General features: G+C 66.7%; 1 protein-coding gene across 4 annotated transcripts in view; it reads right to left on the reverse strand.

Moving 5' to 3' along the window:
- DNMT3A (DNA methyltransferase 3 alpha) overlaps nucleotides 1-15,227 on the reverse strand; it is a 33,810-nt gene that overhangs the window by 9,586 nt on the left and 8,997 nt on the right. The window contains exons 4-11 of one of the 4 annotated variants that reach the window (XM_048297404.1): nucleotides 9,112-9,364; nucleotides 6,507-6,553; nucleotides 5,483-5,629; nucleotides 1,485-1,700; nucleotides 1,241-1,399; nucleotides 1,057-1,164; nucleotides 373-529; nucleotides 22-174 (exon numbers count right to left, since the gene is read on the reverse strand). In XM_048297404.1, coding sequence (XP_048153361.1) covers nucleotides 22-174; nucleotides 373-529; nucleotides 1,057-1,164; nucleotides 1,241-1,399; nucleotides 1,485-1,700; nucleotides 5,483-5,629; nucleotides 6,507-6,553; nucleotides 9,112-9,364 — 1,240 coding nt within the window. Of the gene's footprint in view, nucleotides 1-21; nucleotides 175-372; nucleotides 530-1,056; nucleotides 1,165-1,240; nucleotides 1,400-1,484; nucleotides 1,701-5,482; nucleotides 5,630-6,506; nucleotides 6,554-9,042; nucleotides 9,368-15,227 lie in introns of all 4 variants that reach the window. The other 3 variants (XM_048297402.1, XM_048297403.1, XM_048297401.1) reach the window with 3 other exon arrangements.

The raw sequence follows: 15,227 nt of genomic DNA on the forward strand, positions 1-15,227 counted from the left end.
ACATCCCCAGCCCCCTGGTACCTCGGGTGCGCTCGTCGATGATCTCCTTGACCTTGGGCTTCTCCTGGGTTGTGCTTTTCCGGGGTTTTTTGGCGGGTGGGGGCGGTGCGTAGGCGGCTGCTTCGGGCTCGACCCACATCTCCGTGTAAACTTCTTTGTAGGGGTTCCGCTCCTCTGCAGGACCAGGGCTCGTCAGCGGAGTTCCCCCGTCAGGTCCCATCACCAGGATCTCCCCCCAGGGTCCCCTCCCAGCCCCACAGCGCCTGCCCTGCCCAGGCCCATCTCACCCCGGTGACGCTGGAGCTGATGGCGAGTGTCCCCCAGTACCCCGGGCGGGTCCCCACCCCACACAGGGCCTGCGCCCCCGCTCACCTTCGGGGGGCTCCAGCCCCTTGGGGCCGGAGGGCTGGAAGCCGCCCAGGGCCCACTCGATCATCTGCTTGTTCTGGATCTCCACCACCTTGGATGTGTCCGTCTCGTCGTTCTCAGGGCACGCAGGGAAGATCTTCCCGGCCCGACTGCTGGCCACCTGCCGGGGGTGCAGGTGTCACCCACCCCCCACACGGGGGTTCCCATCCTCAGGCCCCCTGGCTGCTCCCGCACTGCCCAACCAGGCAGGCCCCAGCCTCAGGGGGACCAACGTGGTCAGGAACCTCCACAAGAGACCCCCAGCTCTGCTGAGAACCCCCAAAGCCAGGATCACCCCACAAGAGACCCTTCCCAGCAGTGCTGAGAGATGCCCTGAAAGGCAAGGACCCCCCAGCACCCCCCACAGGGACTGCAGCAGCCCCCCAGAAACCCCCAAAGTTCCTGACCTCCTCCCCAGACCCCCCCACACTCCTGCCTGGGACAAGTGATTCCCAGACACCCCTGAAGTCTCCTTAGAGAGTACACCACAAAAGCCCTTCGGGGGTCCCCCGGACCCCTTTAGCCTTTTAAGAGACCTCCATGTGGCAGGAGGGGAGGCAGGGCCGGGTCCTGGCAGGGTGGAGAGGCAGCTGCTTCTTCCACGGATGGACTCACTGCACCTCGGATGTCCCCGGCGTCCCTGCTCACCTGCAGCACCTCGTAGATGGCCTTGCGGTACATGGGCTGCTTGTTGTAGGTGGCCTGGTGGAAGGCGCTGGCAAAGGAGCTCAGGGGCAACAGCTTCTCCACGCACACCTGGGGACAGGACGCAGCCATGGGGACACCTGGGGGAGGGGCGCTGCCACCCCCCGGCCCCCCGAGCACCGCTTACCACCGAGAACTTGCCGTCGCCGAACCACATGACCCAGCGGGTGCCCTCGGCCGCGCGGCTCCGGCCGGTCATCCACCAGGACACGATGCGGCCGGGCCACCACGAGAAGCCGCGCAGCTTGCCCCACACCAGCTCGCCGATGCCGAACCCGCGCCCGTCCTGCGGGGGAGGGACACGGGGGCCAGGGCGGTCGCACGAGGGTCTGGCCCCGCAGCACCCCCGGTCCGCCCGGCCCTGCCCTCACCTCGTACTCGGGCTCGTCGTCGGCGGATTTTGAGGTGTTCTTGTCGCCGGCGTCGGCCACGGCCGGCTCCGGCGTGGTGGCCACGCTGGGCGAGGCGGGGTCGGTGGGCTGCTGCGGGGCGGGCGGCGGGCTGGCCTCCTCCTCCTTCTGCGCCTCGGCCCGCGCCGGCTCCTCCACCACGTTCATCACGGCGATCACCTTGGCCTTCTTCTCCGCCTGCGGGGAGAGGGCAGCGCATGGCCACCGGCCCCGCGGGGACGCGGCGGGGTGTCCGGGCATCACCCCGGGCCCGGGCCCGCACCGGCCCTGACCTGCGCCCGGCAGCCCCCGAGGCCCGAGGGAACCCCCGGCCCAGCCGCTAGCACCCCCCGCGGGGCCTGGGGCCGGGGTCTCCTGCCTCAGCCGCCCCCTCGTGACCCCCGTCCCCCAGAGCTTATCCCGGGAGCCCCGGGGCCATCCCAGGAAGCCCCGCACTCATTCCGTGACCCCCAGAGCCCAGCCCGGTACCCTCTGTACTCATCCCGGGACCCTCGGAGCTCATCCCGGACCATGTCACCCTCTCCGGGTCCCCCCGTTCCCGGCCGAAGCTCCCCGCGCGGTGCGGACGCTCCGGCCCGCGGTGGCCCCGGCCCCGGTCCCGGTCACGTACCCGCGGGCACCGGCCGGGCCCGGGCCGGAACGCGCGGAGCCGGAACGCGCGGAGCCGGCCGGGCCGGTGCGGGTCAGCCCGGCGGCCCTTTGTCTGGGCTCCGGGTCACGTGGTGCCTCCCGGCCCGGCTGGTTGGCTGCGGCGGGGGGGTGGGGGGGGGGCGCGCCGGGGGCACGGGCCGGACCGGAACCGAAGGGGCCCGAGTGGAACCGAACGGAACCGAAAGGACCCGAGCAGAATCGAAGTAACCGAGAGGAGCCGAAGAGACCCGGACGGTGCCCGGGCCGGACCCGAAGGGAACAGAGCGAAACCGAAGGGACCGAGCAGAACCGAAAGGATCGGGAAGAACCGAACGGAGCCGAACGGACCCGAGAAGAACGAACGCAGCCGAGCGGCCTCCGGGACGGACCCGAGCGGTCCCGAGAAGAACCGAACGGAGCCGAGAGGCTTTCCCGGGACGGACACGAGGAGAACCGAACGGTGCCGAGCAGAACCGAACGCAGCCGAGCGGACTCCCGGCACGGAACCAAACGGAGCCGAACGGCCCCGAGCGGTTCAGCCCGGTCCCGGTCCCGCTTGCCCGGTGTCCTCCCGGTCTCGGCCCCGGTCCCGGTGCTTCTCGCTCCAGCCCCGCTGTCCCGCCGGTGCCCCGGTCCCGGCCCGTCCCTCCCGGTACTCACGAGCCCGCGGCCGTGCTGCGGTCCGGGCTGGGCTGCGCCTCACGCCGCGGGGCCGCTCCCGCCGCCTTTTGTCCCGGGGCCGCGGCCCCCCGGCCTTTGTGCGGAGCGCCGGGACGGGGCGGGGGCGGCGGCGCCCCGGGGGCCTCGCCCCGCACGGCTGGAGCCGCCCCCGCCCCCCGCACCAGTGTCCCCAGTGCCACCAGTTGGGGACTGGGGGGGCTCCGCGCTGGCAGCGGCCCCGCTGCACCAGTTCGGCCCAGCACGGACACCGGTCCGCGGTCACGTTGCCCGGTTCAGCCCCGCGCAGACACTCGTCTGGTACCACACGGCCCAGTTCCACCCAGTACAGACACTGGTGCGGGGCTGCCCCGCTGCCCCGGTTAAGCCCGGTACGGACGGGGCACGCTCAGGGGTCCCTGCACCCAGCACAGGCCCTGCCCCCTGCCAGCCCGCGGGGTCCCCGGGGGTCCCCAGTGTCCCGGGGGTCCCACGGCGCGGTGGCTCCGGGACCCCTTTGTGTGCAGAGAGGGACAAAGGGGTGGGTGGTGCCACCCCGGGGACCCCTGCCCTGCCACGCCAGGCCACCACCTCGTCCCGGGATCCAGAGGGACCTCAAGAGACCCTGAGACCCCATGGTGGTGCCCCAATACCACCCTCTGGGTGCCCCCCGGGTGGCAGCGGGGCGGCATCACCCGGTCTGTGCCCCCCCAGGTGACAGTGGGGTGACAGCAGGGACTTTCCTGCAGCTCGGCCGTGCCAAAGCAGCAAAGCTGCTTTGGGGACCTGGGGTGTTTGGGGACACGAGTGGGCCTGGGCCAGAGGACACGGGGTGGGTGACACCCCGAGTGTCCTGGGGAAGGGTCACAGCAGGACCTCGTGTCCCCCCCCCATCTAGCGCTGGTCCCACCGGGGCCCTGCTCTGCCCGGGGGGACAGGAAATGTCCCATCGCCGGTCGTTAAGGGACATCGTCTGGATATCACCGCTGGACAATTGTCCCAACCGATCCCTGCCCTGGGGCCACCGGCAGCTCTGCCAGCCCCGTCCACCCCCACCCTCATCAACTCCATCCCCAGTCCCCGTCCTTGCCTCACGCCCACCCTCATCTCCATCTTCATTCCACCTGCATTCCCACCCCCACCCCCACCCCCATCCCCATTCCACCCCATTCCCTGTCTTTGCCCCACCCCCCTCCTCATCTCCCTCTGCATCTTTATCCCATCCCCATCTCCATCTTTATCATCTTCCTCATTCCATCGCCACTCCATTGCCTTCCATCCCCATCCACTGTTCTTGCCACATCCCCATCCCATTCCCACCTTCATCCTTTGCCTCATCCCCATCTCCTTCTTCATCCCAAACCCATCCCATCTCCATCCCCATCTCCACACCTGGCACAGGGTGGGGGGGTTCCCAGCCTGAGGGGTCCCAGCATGGACATGAGGGGGCCAGCGCCTGCCCTGGGTGTCCCTGTCACCACACTGGCCCTGGGTGTCCCTGTCACCACGCCAGCTGCACCCCTCAGAGGCTGAAGGGATGAGGAAGAGGAGGGAAGGCTGGAGGGGGCTGGGTTGTCCCTGTGCCCACTGTAGTGGGGCCGGTGACCCCAGCTGGGACAGACAGTGGGGAGTGTCCCCAAACTGGGACATGGGCGGTGGGTGGCACAGAGCACCAGCACCAGCCAGGGATGGGGGAAGCTGTGAATGGTCACTGGGCCACCAGCCAGCTCTGCTCCCCAAAATCATGGCCCAGAAGTGACCAATGACAGGCTTGGAAGCCCTCATGGTTTGGGGACCTGCATGGTTTGGGGAGCTCCATCGAGAGGAACTTGCCAGTGCCAAAGGGCTCCGGTCTGGCGAGATGGGCATGGGGGCAGTGCCTGGGGACCCCTCCCAGGAGGAGGGAGGGGGTCATGCCCTGTGCCCTGGGGGGATATTGTAAATGTACCAGCTGTGCCCTGTGTCCCATGGGGACACTGTGGCTGTATCAGCCATGCCCTGTGCCCCACGGCATGGCCTGGCCATGCCAACCATGCCCAGTGGGATGCCCTGGCTGTGCCAGGCTCCATTGTCCCTCTGAGTGCCAGCATGAGGGTGCTTGGCAGCAGAGTTATAAATAGTGCCAAGGAGGTGGCACAAGGGGACACATGCCAGGGAGACCTGCTGGCAGTGGGGGGCAATGCCGAGAATGGGGTGAGGGGGTGTGATGGGGACCTCAGGGCACCCAGAGAGCCCCTGTCCCTGCTGCCCACAAGCAGCTGCTGGCACCACAGCCACCCCGTGCCTGCACCAGGCTCCCGCCACGAGTCACATGCTGGTTCCCCAGGAAACCAGCAGGAACGGGCGGCGCATCCCGCGGGAGAAGGACGGGGCCCCGCTGCCCGCGGCTGCACACGCTGGCCCCGAGCGAGGGTGGGCCTGGGGGGCACAGGGGCGAGGAGCGGAGCCGTGGCTGTGGGGCCAGACCCAGGTGCCAGCGGGGCAGTGACACCACCAGCAGCAGGAGCACCCTTTCCACCCTTTCGGCCAGCCCCAAGGCCCCGTGTGCCCACCCGAGCCCCCTGCGTGCGCCGACTGTCCCTCAGTCAGCCCCAGCCCAGGCTTCGCCACCAATGCCATTGTGCTCGCTGTGGGAGCCTTGCGGTGCTCACCCCCGCCAGTGCCAGCCTCACCTCCCGCTTCCAGCGCGCCAGCCACTCGTCCCGCTTCCTCTTGCTGATGTAGTAGGGGTCCCCGGCCTGGAAGGTGTGCCGCTGCATCGGCCGCTGCCGCAGGCTCGACTCCCAGCCCAGCCCGCCGCGGAGCCGCCCGCGCGAGCCCTGCGCCGACAGAGAGAGAGGGGTCAGGGCACTGCCGTGGCAGCGCAGGGGAGCCACAGTCTGGGCTTGGGGACAGCGGGGGGACACAGCAGAGCTGCCCTGGGGCGTGTGCATGGGGAGACGGGCAAGGGGGGCACCGCCTGCCTGGGCACACGTGCACATGAACATGGCCTGGCCCCTGTGTGCACCAGGACCTGGTGTCCAGAGATTGGATACTGGGGAGAAATTCTTCCCTGTGAGGGTGGGGAGGCCCTGGCCCAGGTTGCCCAGAGAAGCTGTGGCTGTCCCTGGATCCCTGGGAGTGTTCCAGAGCAAACTGGACACAGCTTGGAGCACCCTGGGATAGTGGAAGGTGTCCCTGCCCAGGGATGAACTTCGAGGTCTCTTCCAGCCCAAACCAGTCTGGGATTCAAGGACCTGGATGCCATGGCACCACACCACATCCAGCTGCACCTTGGTGGGCACCACTGGCACCATCCCAGCATGGATCCACCCCAAAGCAGATCCAACACGCTGTGCCCAGGAAACTGAGGGCACTGTGGGAGGTGAGGGGTCAGCCTGGGCAGGCACCACCCCATGCAGGGCTGGAAGGCGGGTCACTGACCCAGCACATCCTGGTCCCCAGCACAGCAACAGGTGCTGCCCAGGGTCTGGCTGTGTCATGGTGCAGGAGCCCAAGACCCCCATCCTGTGGGAACATGGGCCCTGCTGCACCCTCATGGCCACCGGTGCCGAGGGAGCAGGGAGAGATGGTGCCCGTGGGCACGAGGAGCACCGCGTTGCCTGGTGGGGTGTGGGGCCGTGCCCGTCTCCTGGGGTGGGCTCTGCCCGTCTCCTGGGCGCAGCCTTGCAGGGTCCAGCCCCAGGCCATACTTGCCTCCATTTTCAGGGTGTCAAAGTTGTTTTCCTCCTTCTCGTCCTTGCCTGCACACAGAACAGAGAAAGGCCGTCCATCAGCTGGCGTTGGCACGGGGCTGCGGGGCTGGGACCCCGCAGGGCGATGGGGCCCACCCAGGACTCCACGGGGGAGACAGGGCCCACCCAGCCCGTCCAGGGGCCGCCCCGTGCCGGGCCGGGCTCCCCTGGCTCACACACAGGGCCCGGGCCTGCTCTGGGTGGGTGCTGCTTCTAGGATGCAGCTGCTGCTCCTGCCCCGGCGGGGTTTGGGGGTCCGGGGCAGTGACCCCCCCCGGGCGGGCAGGGGAAGCGGCGCAGCCCCGCTGCTTCCTGTGCTCTCGGCACATCCGCGCCGCAGGTCGTGCCGAGGCGCTGCCAGGAAAGTGGCTAAAAATAACCCCGGGTGTTTCAGGGGGTGAGAACCGCCGGGGGCCAGGGGAGCGGGGGCAGCTGGGGGAGTGGGGGGCACTGCTAGGTGCAGAGCGGGGCTCCCACCCACTGCGGGCATCCCTCAGCACTTCGCCCTGGCTGCTGGGCACCCTGGCACAGACCCTGGGGTGGCCCCAGCCCTGTGTGACACCGGGACGGTACCACACAGCTGGCACATGGGGATTCAGCCCCCCTTGGCAGCTGGAGCCCCCCAGAGCAGCAAGGCCCGAGTAGAAGAGCGGCCAAGAGCTCTGAGTGCTGGGAGACAGCAGGGGACATGGGGGAGCAAGGGAGACTCTGGAGACAAGGGGGGACATTGCAGGATAGTGTGGGACACACTGTAGGACACTGGGATGGTGGGGGACACTGGGGGACAGGAGCTTTCCAGCTCCATGCTGGGAACAGGAGTGTGTGTGTACTCCAGGTATGCCCAGGCATCCCATCCTCCCAGGGCTGCCTGCAGCCTCAGGGATCTCAGGTGGGGAAACTGAGGCACGGGAGAGGGGGCCTGGCCTGTTCTGAGATGCTGGTCCCCTCTGTCACTGGGACTGGTCAAACTGGGGGGGCACTGACTGAAGTGGGGATTTCCCGTGGCTGCGGCTCATCCCGGATGCGGGATCCCGGGAGGAGCAGGGGAGGGTCCGGCAGGAGCCGAGCCTGGCGCTCGAAGGTGCCGGTGCTGCCGGTGACCCCGGCACGGGCACGGCTGGAGCGCTGGAAATGGCGGGGGGGGGGCGAGCTCCCAGCAGCGCCACCGCCCCCTGCGCCCTCCTGGGGACCACCGGGAAGCGCTTCGGCACCACACCCGGCCGGCCCCGCACCCACACCGGTGTCCGGCTGCCCTCGGCCACGCAGCAGCCGCGCTGGGGCGGCCCCACGGCCGCGGCCCTCCCTGCTCCCCCCGACCGCGGCTGCGGCGCTCCCGCGGCTGCGCCTCGTGACTGCGGCAGCATCTGCAGCGTGCGGCTCATCCATCCATCCATCCATCCATCCATCCATCCATCCATCCATCCATCCCTGCCTCTTCCAACTCCATCCCTGCCTGCCTCAGCCACCCCTGCCTGCTTCAGCCATCCCAGCCCCTTCCAGCTCCACCCCAGCTTTCCCCTGTCCACCCTGGCCCTTCCTGGGCACCAGCACTGGCTCGGCATGGCCAGGCACTCTCTGTGATGATTCCAGTCTGGAAGGCCCAAGTGTCAGAGCTGGGAATGCTGAGAAGGGTGCCCCGAGGTCCAGAGTGTCCCGAGGTCCAGAGGGACCCTCGAGGATCCAGCCTGTGCCGTGGCCTCTGGTCCCATCTCTGGGCACCCCGGGAGCGCTGGGCTCACCCCCAGACCCCTCCCCAGAGGTGTCACAGCCGTGCAGCCCTGCTCTGCTCCGGGCTGAGCAGCCGCAGCTCCCTCAGCCTTACCCCAGCAGAGACGCTCCCGTCCTGCAGTATCGCAGGGCGCTCGGCGGGCTCTCCCCAGCTTGTCTGTGTCCCTCTTGTCCTGGGGAGCTAGCGCTGGGCCCGGCGCTACGGGGCGCCTGCACTACCTGGGCACCTCCTGATGTGGCCCAGAAATGCCCGGGACCCCTGGGACCCCCTGTGCTTAGCTGTGCCTCAGCTGGGTGCTGGGACTGACCCTCAGTGCGGCGCTGACCCCTCTGCCCTGCCTGCACCAGAGCTGGCACCTCCTGGGCACCGTGGCACCGTGGCCCCATGGCCCCAGCACGGGCAGGGCTGCCGTGGGAAGTCACAGGTGCCAGGGAGGTGTCACAGGTGGGCAGGGATACGCTGGCACCAGGGGGCACCGAGCACAAGGACAGGCATCCCTGTTCCTGCTGTCAGGAAAGGCGATGATGGGGGCTGGGATGAGCATGCGGGCACAGCCCCCCACTCCGACCTGCTGCCCCCACCCCAAACCCCGCATGGCATGGAGGGGCTCAGCCCTTCCTCCTCCTCCTCCTCCTCCTCCTCCTCCTCCTCCTCCTCCTCCTGCGGCAGCACTGCCCAGCCCAGAGCCCCCGCAGAGGAGGACGGTGGGGCCGCGGGTCCCTGGGGGGCTGGGCCCTGCAGCAGGGAGCCCCCAACGCTGAGCTCTTACTTTTCTCTGTGGCCTCCAGGAGTTTCCTCCTCCCGCGTTTCTTCTGGGGGTCGGAAGGGGCCAGCTCACCCTCATCGGCTGGGGCGTCCAGGCCCTCCTTGGGGGTGCAGCGGCCGTTCTCCAGCGCCCGGCCCGTCTCTCCGTCCGGCAGACTCTCCGTCTCGTCCTCCTCGGCCCGGCCGCCCTTGGGGCTCTCGGCGGCCTCCTCTGCGTCCCCCTCCACGTCCCCGTTGGGCAGCGGCTCGGCGGGACTGGCCTCCGGGCGGGGCGGGGGGCACTTAGGGACGGCCGCGATGTCTTTGGGGGTGTCACTGCTTTCCACCTGCTGAGAGGAGGGGAAGGAGCTGCGGTTGGTGCTGGCGGGGGGGACAGCAGCACATTGCGCTGGAAAGTCCAAGTCCCACCTCCTGCATCCCAGGTGTGGCGGCTGCCGCTGCCTGCCGAGGGGACTCTTGGGACCAGGACACGAGGGGACCCTTGGGACCAGGACACGGTGTCACAGCACCCTCAGGGCCAGGACACATGGATGTGACACCCTCATGACCAGGACACACTGCTGTGTGACCCTGAGGACCAGAACACTCCACCATGGCACTCTCAGGACCAGAACATACAGGTGTGTGACATCCTCGGGGACCAGGACACATTTCCATGACCTGCTCAGGGCCAGGACACGTGACAGCAACACCGTCAGACCACGACACAACAACACAGCACCCTCAGGACATGGACAGGGTGACAAGATACCTTTGGGACAACGACAAAATGCTGTGACATCCTCAGGACCGTAACAAAAGGTGACACACCACGAGGATCAGGACACAGCACCACAACGGCTGCAGGAGAACGACACTGGGCCATGACACCTCCAGAGCAGGGTGCCACAACACCCTGGGGAGCGGGACATGGTGCGGTGGTGCCATCCGGACCACAACACGCTGGGATGTGCCCCGGGTGCCCAGTCCCCTGTGGGCACTGCCCGTCCTACCTGGCACGCCTGTGAGAGGACAGCAAGGGGACAGCAAGGGGGCCCTTGGTGTGGCCCATCCCCGCTGGCATGGGCACATGGGACAGAGGCACGTGTAAGGGAGAGGCAGGGCCAGGCCCTGTGATAACCTCATGACACATACATGTGCAGGTGTGTGTGTGACAGGTGTGTGTGTGTGACAGGTGTGTGTGACAGGTGTGTGTGTGACAGGTGTGTGACAGGTGTGTGTGACAGAGGTGTGTGTGTGTGACAGGTGTGTGTGTGACAGGTGTGTGACAGGTGTGTGTGACAGAGGTGTGTGTGTGTGACAGGTGTGTGTGACAGGTGTGTGTGTGTGTGACAGGTGTGTGTGTGTGTGACAGAGGTGTGTGTGACAGGTGTGTGACAGGTGTGTGTGACAGAGGTGTGTGTGTGACAGGTGTGTGACAGGTGTGTGTGTGTGACAGGTGTGTGTGTGTGTGACAGGTGTGTGTGTGACAGGTGTGTGTGTGTGTGACAGAGGTGTGTGTGACAGGTGTGTGACAGGTGTGTGTGACAGAGGTGTGTGTGTGTGACAGGTGTGTGTGTGTGTGACAGGTGTGTGTGTGACAGGTGTGTGTGACAGGTGTGTGTGTGTGACAGGTGTGTGTGTGTGTGACAGGTGTGTGTGACAGGTGTGTGTGTGACAGGTGTGTGACAGGTGTGTGTGACAGAGGGGTGTGTGTGTGACAGGTGTGTGTGACAGAGGTGTGTGTGTGTGACAGGTGTGTGTGTGTGTGACAGAGGTGTGTGTGACAGGTGTGTGACAGGTGTGTGTGACAGAGGTGTGTGTGTGACAGGTGTGTGACAGGTGTGTGTGTGTGTGACAGGTGTGTGTGTGTGTGACAGGTGTGTGTGTGACAGGTGTGTGTGTGTGACAGGTGTGTGTGTGACAGGTGTGTGACAGGTGTGTGTGACAGGTGTGTGTGTGACAGGTGTGTGTGTGTGTGACAGAGGTGTGTGTGACAGGTGTGTGTGTGTGTGTGACAGGTGTGTGTGTGACAGGTGTGTGTGTGTGTGACAGAGGTGTGTGTGACAGGTGTGTGACAGGTGTGTGTGACAGAGGTGTGTGTGTGTGACAGGTGTGTGTGTGTGTGACAGGTGTGTGTGTGACAGGTGTGTGACAGGTGTGTGTGACAGAGGTGTGTGTGTGTGACAGGTGTGTGTGTGTGTGACAGAGGTGTGTCTGTGTGACAGGTGTGTGACAGGTGTGTGTGACAGAGGTGTGTCTGTGTGACAGGTGTGTCTGTGACAGGTGTGTGACAGGTGTGTGTGTGACAAGTGTGTGACAGGTATGTGTGTGTGACAGGTGTGTGTGTGTGACAAGTGTGTGACAGGTGTGTGTGACAGGTGTGTGACAGGTGTGTGACAGGTGTGTGACAGGTGTGTCTGTGGCAGGTGTGTGTGTGTGTGACAGGTGTGGGTGTGACAGGTGTGTGTGTGACAGGTGTGTGACAGGTGTGTGTGTGATAGGCGTGTGTGTGACAAGTGTGTGACAGGTGTGTGTGTGACAGGTATGTGACAGGTGTGTCTGTGGCAGGTGTGTGACAGGTGTGTGTGTGACAAGTGTGTGACAGGTATGTGTGTGTGACAGGTGTGTGTGTGTGACAAGTGTGTGACAGGTGTGTGACAAGTGTGGGTGTGACAGGTGTGGGTGTGACAGGTGTGTGACAGGTGTGTGTGTGACAGGTGTGTGTGACAGGTGTGTGTGACAAGTGTGTGACAGGTATGTGTGTGTGACAGGTGTGTGTGTGTGACAGGTGTGTGACAGGTGTGTGACAGGTGTCTGTGACAAGTGTGTGACAGATGTGTGTGACAGGTGTGTGCGTGACAGGTGTGTGTGTGTGTGACAGGTGTGTGTGTGACAGGTGTGTGACATGTGTGTGACAGGTGTGTGTGTGACAGGTGTGTGACAGGTGTGTGTGTGACAGGTGTGTGTGTGTGTGACAGGTGTGTGTGTGACAGGTGTGTGACAGGTGTGTGACAGGTGTGACAGGCAGTACCAGCAGTGCAGGACATGTGTCGCTGTCCCCAGTGCTGGGCGCAGTGACAGGGCAGGGACAGAGCCCGAGTGTGGGCTCCGGGGTGGCTGTGCCAGCGCTCGCGTGTGCCAGCCCTGGCATGAGCCCCGGCACAAACAGTGCCGAGCGTGGGACACGGCCATAGGGTTGGGGCAGCATCGTGGCACCCTGCCATGCAGCCAGCCTGGGCAGCTCTATGGCACAGCTCGGCACAGCTCGGCACAGCTCAGCACAGCTCGGCACAGCTTGGGACAGCTCAGTTCAGCACAGCTCGGTTCAGCACAGCACAGCACAGCTCGGCACAGATCAGTTCAGCATGGCACAGCTTAGCACAGCTCGGCACAGCTCAGCACAGCACAGCTCGGTTCAGCACAGCACAGCACAGCGCAGCTCAGCACAGCTCAGCACAGCACAGCACAGCTTGGCACAGCTTGGCACAGCTCAGCACAGCTCGGCACAGCTCGGCACAGCTCAGCACAGCTCGGCACAGCTCGGTTCAGCTCGGCACAGCTTGGTTCAGCTCGGCACAGCTCAGCACAGCTTGGCACAGCTTGGCACAGCTTGGCACAGCTCAGCACAGCTCGGCACAGCTCGGCACAGCTTGGTTCAGCTCGGCACAGCTCAGCACAGCACAGCACAGCTTGGCACAGCTTGGCACAGCTCAGCACAGCTCGGCACAGCTCAGCACAGCTCGGCACAGCTTGGTTCAGCTCGGCACAGCTCGGCTCGGCTCAGCACAGCTCAGCACAGCGCAGCTCAGCACCGGGAGCAGGAGTCAGAGCGAGAGGCCCAGCCCAGCCCAGCGGTTTCCGTGGCCACGGAGAGTGAAAGTGCTGCTGCGGCTCTGCAGAGCTGGCGCCGGCACAGCCCTGGCAGGGTGGGCGCAGCCACCACCGCGTGCCCAGCCCGGGCCAGCCCCGCTGTCGCTCCACTCGGTGCCCTCCCGGGGGGTGCAGACTCCCCTGTGCTGGGACACCCCTTCCCTTGGGACTGGCCCTCACCACTCCAACCCTGTGGAGCTGCTCGGACACTGGCACTGGCCTCCCTGGACACCCCGCACGCTGCCACGGGCACAGGGTGCCCACCCTGGTGTCACCCCAGCACTGGCACTGAGCACCCACAGACAGACACCTTGAGGTGCTGCTGCTCCCGTCCTCCCGCAGCACAGGAAGGTGCTGGGGTGGCATAGAGTGGTGACAGGGTGGCATGGTGTGGTGACAGGGTGGCATAGTGCGCAGTTGGCCACGGGGACCCTCCTGCCTGTCCCCAGTGAAGTACAGGTCCCACGATGGCCTGCTGGGTGGCAGGGTCCAGGGAGGGGACATGGCACTGCTGGGGGACTGGCGTGGGCCACAGGGCTGACAGTGCTGCCCGCCAGGGAGGGGTGGGGAAGGGCCACCAACGCTGAGGCACAAGCTCCAGGGGGATGGCAGGCAACAGGCAGCCTGTCCTCCCCGAGGTTCCCCGGATTCGTGCCACAGGGTCCCGTGACCCCTGTCCCCACCATCAGGCTCCCCTACGCAGCCGCCACAGCCCCACAGCCACTTCCTCTCCCTCTGGCCCCAGGGCTGCCACTGCCACTTCCTCTGGAGCTGGGAAGGGAGGGCTGAGAAGGCGCTGGCGCTGACGAGGGGATGTTGGGGTTCAGGGGGGTCCAGCAGGACTGGCCGTGGCTCTCCCCATCCTGGCTGCATCAGGCCCAGCCCCCAGGGAGGGCACGGCCCCCCGAGTGGACACTGGTGTCGTCAGGAGGGCAGAGGTGCCAGTCCATGAACGAGGGCACACCTGGGCTTTCAGAGGCCAACGGCCGGACCTCGGTGTGCCCGGCCAAGGGACGCTGCAGCCCCGGGAGGGCCAGACACCCACCGTGGTATGGGCTGGCAGTGGGGACACCGCAGTGTGGCCTGGGAGCAGTGCAGGGAGCTGGAACCAGGGCAAGATGGAAGCCAGGGAACAAAGTCCCCGCTGGTGCCACGGTGAGCAGGACAGGACCAGCCCGCCCTGAGGGGGCCCTGACTGCCACTCCCCCCGTGCAGCTCATGGGGGTCCCGGCCACCCCTGGCCCCGCTCCCGCCTCTGCCTGGGGCCGCATCCGTGCTGAGAACAATCGCAGGGGCTGTGGGGCTTCCCGGGAGGAAACGGGAAGGCCGGGGATGTGCTCCAGATCAGGCGCGCGGGGGCTGCTGGAGGCACGGCTGCGGGGTTTGGGGGCCTGGGGGAGACTCGGGGTGGCTGCGGGGCTTTGGGGTGGCTGTGGGGTTCGGGGAGGCTGCAGGAACTCAGCCCACCCCCTCACTGGGATGGGCCCTGGGGGCTCAGCTGGTGTGGGGGTGGTGGGAACACAGTGGCACGGGCTCCCCTTGGTGCTGCCAGGCTCTGGCAGTGGCACCGGGACTGACAGTCGCCGCTGGGCCTGCAGTGCTGCCGGACAATGCCAAGAAGCCGTGCTGGGCAGGAGGGTCCTGGGATGGGGCACATGGGACAGGACAGGCACCGTGTCCCCTCACATGACGTCCTGCCGGGACAGGGACAAACAGCCCACCCAGCAGCGCGGCCGGTAAGCCCTGGCACGGCCCCCATCCATCCCACCCCGGCAACACCCGCTGCCGATCCCTCCACAGCTGCCCTGGCCAGACCTGGTGCCCCAGATTCCCTACCTGGGCCAGGACCGGACCCCAGCTCACCAGGCCCCCCGTGCCACCAGCACATCCTGGTGCTGCCACTCAGACACTGGGCCGGGGGGTGCAGGGGAAGGGGAGACCAGGACCCACCCCGTGGCCTGTCCTCTTCCCGGCCGCTCCGGCGCCCATCCGCATCCCTGAGAAGGCCGGCGGCGGAGCCTTCCTGCCCTCCCACCCACCCGCTTCCTCTGTCTGCCGGGCCCTGGGAACAAGCGCTGCCTTTCTCCCGCTCCCTCCCCTCGGCTGGGCCCCCGCCAAGGAGGCTGCTCTGCCAGGAGCCCGCGAGGCTGCACGGCCCCGCGCCCTCCCCACCGCCCTGGGGACACAGGGTGACACTGTGGACACTCCCCGAAGACGGATGGCGGGGGTTGGCACTTCGGGGCTCCCGTGCCCACCTCAGCCTGGGGAAGGTGCCCCTGTCACCCACAGCACCACCCGCTGAGGGGCATCCCTCTGCCAGGCACAGCTGGGATTGGG

This window comes from Corvus hawaiiensis, chromosome 3 (assembly GCF_020740725.1).
Source record: "Corvus hawaiiensis isolate bCorHaw1 chromosome 3, bCorHaw1.pri.cur, whole genome shotgun sequence".
Taxonomy (NCBI): domain Eukaryota; kingdom Metazoa; phylum Chordata; class Aves; order Passeriformes; family Corvidae; genus Corvus; species Corvus hawaiiensis.